The sequence below is a fragment of the Hippocampus comes genome, unplaced genomic scaffold, assembly GCF_001891065.2.
Source record: "Hippocampus comes isolate QL1 unplaced genomic scaffold, H_comes_QL1_v1.1 scaffold57, whole genome shotgun sequence".
NCBI classification, from domain to species: Eukaryota; Metazoa; Chordata; class Actinopteri; order Syngnathiformes; family Syngnathidae; genus Hippocampus; species Hippocampus comes.
The window spans coordinates 368642-375414 of NW_017805039.1; the positions used below are offsets into that span (position 1 = coordinate 368642).

At 40.8% G+C, this 6773-nt stretch overlaps 1 protein-coding gene across 1 annotated transcript; it reads left to right on the forward strand.

The window, feature by feature from the left end:
- Nucleotides 1-204: 204 nt before the first annotated feature.
- On the forward strand, nt 205-5176 carry rtn2b (reticulon 2b). The gene is made up of 7 exons (XM_019863952.1): nt 205-599; nt 1541-1748; nt 2368-2506; nt 2600-2669; nt 2958-3004; nt 3457-3515; nt 3616-5176. Exons 1-7 carry the CDS (start codon nt 386-388, stop codon nt 3716-3718), a joined length of 840 nt encoding a protein of 279 aa, XP_019719511.1. The 5' UTR covers nt 205-385; the 3' UTR covers nt 3719-5176.
- The last annotated feature ends 1597 nt before the right edge of the window (nt 5177-6773 follow it).

A 6773-nucleotide genomic window follows, 5' to 3' on the forward strand; every position in this document is an offset into this window, starting at 1 on the left:
TTTCATGGCATTTCCATTCATTTCAATGGGGGAAAGAAAAACATCTTCACTGTGAGATGTGTGTGTGTGTGTGTGTGTGTGTGTGTGTGTGTGTGTGTGTGTGTGTGTGTGTGTGTGTGTTTATGTGTGTGTGTGTGTGTGTGTGTGTGTGTGTGTGTGTGTGTGTGCGCGTGTGTTTTCAGATTTGTCAAGCTGGCTCTCATTTTACAATTCTGGTTCGAGTTCTGTTCCAGATTCGAGGTTAAGTAGCTATCCAGCTGCAGGAAAGATGACTTTACAAATGTCTTTCGTAGTGACGACAGATGAATGTTGTCCGTGCCGGCCTCCAGTAGGCCACCAACTAGCTCGGGGGCACAGGAGTGTCTGAAAGCTGACGGATGAGTACATGGTGATGTCTCAAGTTGCCAATTTGTGTGAGCGCTCGCGCGCATGTGCGTGTTTGTATCCAAAGTGGGGCCATCCAATACGGGATAAAATTAGGCCACGGCGTCCTTATATTGCTGACAGAGCGGTGGTGGCCAAAAAAAGCCTGCGGCGGTGCAAAGCCAACAAGAGGGAAAGAGAGGAGAGCAGGACCGCCGCCGACATGGCCAGCAAATGTAAGGAAACAAATGGTGGCACACTTTGAAGTTAAGAGCAGTCACGCTGTCAGTCAATCGGCCTGTCAGGTGCATGTGGAAATGGGAACTGATTTACTGTATTTGGTCTGTGCAGGAAAGGTGTGAGAGCCCACGCTGGTTCGACTTTTGTTTCATCTAGAGAAAAGTCAGGGAACGGGAGAAAGCTTGATAGATTTTTCTTGCTAAAGAAGTGTTTCGTGTGTGTGTGTGTGTGTGTGTGTGTGTGTGTGTGTGTGTGTGTGAATCCACTGTACAAATTTGTTTTCAATGTTGTATCATAGTATGGTGGATGTTAGCTTCTCTCCTGTCCTGAAAGATGTGAATATAAATGAGTTGTCATTTTGGAACTCTCCCCTTCAGTTAAGATGTTGTCAGTGAAACTTGTTAAATTTTTTTTCTTCAACTATTGCCTCTGTGGCATACTGTTTATTTCACGTTTAGCATTGCTAAAATGAATGGCTACGTCTATCAACCACTTTATTGAGCAAATAACCCGATTTTGGTATAGCTGTACATCATTGCGGAAAGGCACTTATGAGAATCAATGTATTTTTTTCCCTTCTCTTAAAGCAGTTTATATCCATTTTATGAAACAAAATATCATAAAGATCTCGATGTTTCCAAATAATTACCCAGGTTTGCTTTTCACCGAGTGCGGCAGAAAGTCTTAATGTGATGACAAATTATGTGATAAGTGTTAGCACTTGTGTTGTTATGACAGACTTTAGACAGTCTGAAATGAAATGTGTGTCGTGTTTAGGTCACCCTTGATATTTATGTACCGGTACTTCATATTTTAAAGGGGGGATTACAGCCAATTTAATTCTTTGAATTATGGACCACTTGAAATACTCCCGAAATGACTCGAGATCAGTTCACATGAAGTTAATCATTTCAGAATGCGTATGTTGTGTTTGTAGTGATGGACCTGGTTTACTGGAAGAGCACGAGCAGGACCGGAGTGGTGTTCACGGGCTTGGTGGTGTGTCTGGCCAGTCTGTTCCAGCTGAGCGCCATCACTGTCCTCTCTCACATTTGTTTGGGCGTCATGTGCGTCACCTTCCCGCTGCGCCTCTACTACAAGCTGCTGGAGCTGCTGCGCTGGAACCCTGGGCTGCATCCTTTCCAGTGAGTCCATTCACGTTGCTTTGATTGGCCCGGCAGATAGAGGGAGGTACATTTATGAAAAGTTCACTTTGGATTGATAGTTTCTTACACATTTACGCTTTAAACACTGAACGTGAAGGCAGGTTAGAAACGGTGTTGGTATTTCACAGATGAGCGCGGGCTGGCGGAACTGAGAGAGGGAGGTTTGCATCGTTGTGGGAGTGATCACAGCCAACCTTGATTATCCAAGTTATCCATCCATTTTTACGTAGAATGATCAGAGTTCTGAGTCCTCATAGACTGACATTACATTTTGGCCTCTTTTTGCAATTTCTTTGTTCGTGGGTTAGATTGCACAATTGGCGCTTAGCATTTTGTGATGTCAGTTTTCCGATGTTGGCTCACAAAGCTCTGTTCAAATTCATACCGGAGTTGTGCAGCACGCCGCTGGAGGATTGGGTCAGTATGACTGGAAATGTGTTGAAGGGGTAAAAGGTCAGGCAGGGCTCTCAGATTTTTCCACACCACAGGGTGCAGACTTTATTTTATTGGGTTGACTGTTAATTTATTAGGTATTGGTCCATGTCCATACTTTTATCCAATTTTATTCAAATTGTGATGTATATAAATGTGTTTGCAGGTCATATCTGGACTACGACAGTTCACTGACAGACAAGGAGACGGTGATGCTGGTGGAAGAGGTGGTGCTTCTAATAGCGTTCGCCGTCACAGAGCTCAAGCGTCTTCTTTTCATTGACAACGTTTTTGATTCGCTCAAGGTCAGACGATGGGATGTTTGAAAGCAAAATATTGCTCAGCACTTACTGATTTGGTTCTAATTGCATTTTGAAGGCTTTTTTTTTTTCTCTCAGTTTGTTTTGCTGCTGTACCTGCTGACCTATGTCGGCGTTCTCACTGCTGGACTGACTCTGGTCATAACTGGTGAGTTCAGAAAATACCCCGTGGTTCTGTCATCAACATTCACAAATAAATTGACCGTGACAGAAGTATGGTGCACTTGTGGTTAGATACATCAGCCTCACAGTTCATAGTTCAGATCTTGGACCTTGAATTGGCATGTTTTTCCCCTTACTGTATTGAAAAGCATCTTCCAGGTGTGGTTCTCGGTTACTATTTGACCAGATAACACAACTGTTAAATGCAAATGTCTTTCTTTCAACTTGTCTGATTGTTGACTTTAACGTCAATATTTGTGTGTGTGTGTTACAGCTGTCATTGCTCTTTTCTCCTTTCCTCTACTCTACAAAAAACAGCAGGTAAGATTTTGAACATATGTATCTTACTGGAAAAATACTCATCATCGGCCACAACATTAGGTACACCGGCACAACTGAACAACCTCCACTGCAAGAGCTGTATCACTGCAATCACATTAAGAAACAACCATGCATCCATTTTTTATGCTGGTTGTCCCCATTAAGGTGAGCTGAAGAGGTACCCAGATATGCACATATGTTAACTCCTCGAAGGGAGGCAGGCGTCGGGGTTTGAAAGAAGTGGGAGGCAGACATTCTAACAGCTAGCCTGTCATCCTGCCCAATATAAACTTATGACAATATCTTTTTTTTTTTTTTTTTTTTTAAGAGAAGAGTTTAGTTGATGCAGCTCTTGTCTTGAAAAGTAGGTCGTGCAGGTCGACTGTATCTAATATTGTGACCAAGCAGTGTAGAAATATGTTCTAAATGTGCACTCCCTGTGATGATGCCAGGTGAGGATAAGGAGGATTGTCAGAACTTGCAAAGCTTTTGAGAAGAAAATTAAAACATGGTAAGCAATGTTGTTACAAAATTGCCACATCCCTACAAATTAATTGCCACGTACACAGTAACTGATATACGCCACCGTGTGGTGCTGCATCTTGTGTCAGGTGCCACGCGGTGCATGATGCAGTCAAGTCGGCTCGTGCACCAGGCGCCACCTCGAAACCTGCCCCCACGCCACCCTCCAAACAGAAAGTGAAGGCAAAGTAAAGAGCGCACGCGGGATGTTTCGATTTGACAAAATGACCGTGGCGCTGGTGGTGCCGCATCCTCCGTGAGTCCACCATGACGTCGGTTTTGGAGCACCGTCTAATCGATGTTGACAGCTGAAACAAAGCTGCTATTCATTAGGAGGGAATGTGTGAGGAGAGAGGAATTTTATTCAGCAAGATACTTTGTGTGGGCAAACTGATTCACACATCCACTTCAGTCAGGGACAGCTTGCAGTCTTAGTGGTAACAGGTCTATTTTTACATTACCACAATCACTGTGTTCCTGTCGAGATGCAAAATGAAGCTTTTTTTTTTTTTTTTTAACTGTGGATATAATTTTAGTAAAACTGACATGAACCTCACCTGCCACTCATTTTTCATATGACGATTTTGTTTTGGACTAAAATTGTAGTCCTTTAAAAGTAGTGTGGGACTTGCCACCCCAAAATATAGTTTCAAAAGGAAACACAAGCAAAAGCAAACAATTTACAAACAATCCCATCAATAAATTTAGCTTCATTTTTATAGAATAATGACACTATAAATGACTATATACAAAACATCTGCAGAACCACCACGGCCATTCACTTGAGATTTTAGTGCTCTGTTAATGAACTATTTGTAAATACAGTAGTGCCTTGAGAAACAAGTAGAAGGCTTTCCGTGACCACACTCAAAACTCTAGTCACTCGTAATCGCAGATCAACTTTCCCTATTCAATTAAACGGAACTACCATTAATTCGTTCCTCTCCCCCAAAAAATATAATTCTGTCATATTGTGGTTTGAACTAAATAATTAAATACAATTACAGGAAAAAGTTATTGTAACACCTTGAATCAATTGAATGGCCATTGTCCTGATGCCAGCCTTGGCCACCTGGGGGCAGTATCATGCAAACAAATGGATATAATGTACATGGACGTCTGTACAGTGGAAACATTTTCACTAATTTCAACTCCGAGCAGAGGATAAAGAATATATGACGAAGTACTGTTATACTGAATGTCTACATTTGTTGCTGCACCATTTCCATTCAATGATCATGCCCAAAGGGTTATAAACTTGTTTCCCATTATGCATTAGGATTAAGCTAGCCGACTAAAGGCAAAGCTATGTGATTGCTTTGAACAATTGTGTAATTTGCTTTGTTTTCTCCTTGTAATGTGTGCTTTGCTACATAACTGGTGATGAAGACAGAAAACAAATAAGATCAATTTTGCTAAAGTTGTGCAGATAGAAGTGAATTGTCAGAATAATGCACATTTAAAATAGCATCAACTTGTAAATTGTCGCGCAAGTGGAGGGCCAAACTACAAAAGTGATTTTCTCTTCAGCTGTGCCTTGCTTTATTGATGAATATGTTGCTGTCCTGAAAAAGAACTCTCCTATAACATTGATGAGCTCATGCTGTACTCAAACTAAAATGTCTTAATGAGCTACAATGAAAAAAAAAAGGCAGTGTGCCGTTACTTTTATAGGAAATGAAAATGAAAGAAAATATGGAGTCTCTTTCCTTTTTTTACTCTTCTGGGTATATTTTCTACAAGATGTTATTGTGTGTGCGGGAATCTTCGTCCATCCACCCAGAAGAACATCTGTGAGGTCACTGACGTTGGTTAGGACATAGAATTTAAATTATGTTCTAATTCATCCACAAGGTCTCAACGTGATGTTTTTTGACACTTGCGTATCTGTATTATTTCATTGTGGCTGTGAGATATAATTTGCTGGAACTGTGAACTTCACACCCTACATTTCACAGATAAAAGCCAAACAATCTCTGCTGATATACATTTCACAGATAAAAGCCAAACAATCTCTGCTGTCTCAGCCACAATGTCAGAAGTCTTTGTTTTGGACACAGCACAGACCCTTTGTATACAAGGCATTTATAAAAAATTAAACTGACAGCAGTATCATTATAAATGCTTTGTTCTTTTTACCTTTTATTCATGTCCGTTGTCCTTCTTTCTCTAATAAAAAGCTACAAAACAGTTTAACTCTGTATTCGATTCTGTCTGACTTAATTTGTTCATTAATTTTTGCTTGCAATGGAAAAAAAAAGTCGAAACACGGTAGGCCTTCATAGTAGAGGTTTAGGGATGGATTTTTAGATTCCCCTTCCCCGATTAGGCTTCCTTTACAAACGTATAAAAACGCAAGAATCATTTTAAAAACATTTTTGCTTATGATTTTAAGTAACTATTTTTAACTGATGATTTTTTTTCATTGTAAAAATCTTGAATGATGTGAATGTCAACGGAATAAATGGCAAAGAATAAATGGCGCGATGAAATGTACCTGCTGTTGCAGTTCCTCATAAAGCCACTGGATGCCGCTGTTGGAAAGTGTCAGTATGGGGGGAGGGGGCGGGGTTAGGAGGAGCTGTGACGAGTCAGCTGCAAAGTGCACAAACAAAAGGATGCTAAGAGTGACGATCACGATCAGTATGAATGCAGCGCCATTATTAAAAAGTGCCTTTGGACTCTTCCACGTTTATACACGATGTTTCCATGCATAGGAATTTAATAATGTCACTCACAGAGCTTACAATGTGACTGTCATCGTAATGGTAGCGATTAAAATTATCCCAACTTTTATACTACAGTGAGACATGTCGGTTGTTTAGGTAACTCTTTATTTAGACCCAACTATTTATACACAAACAATTTTTTAAAAAGTACATTTTCCACGTGTCGCCTCCCAAAATTCCCACAGGCACACACCAACATCTTGTAAAAAGTCTTCCCAACAAAAGTGGAAACTGCTATAGCTGCAAAACTCCTTTCATGTTCTCTCCAGTAGCTGGAAAATTCTGTGGTGCTTATACTTTTAACCGTAAAGTGTTCCATTCTGACAAAAAAAATTCTTGACATGATACAAGATATACATACATTGACTGCTCACCTCTGAACAGCTATTTCGGTAAAACATCTCTAGCACATTGCTACACGACCCCCCCCGCCCCCACCTCCAGAGTAATCATGAAATCGTCCCACTGATAGGTGCATTTAACAATCATCTAATTTCTTCAATTACTCTGTCTCATAC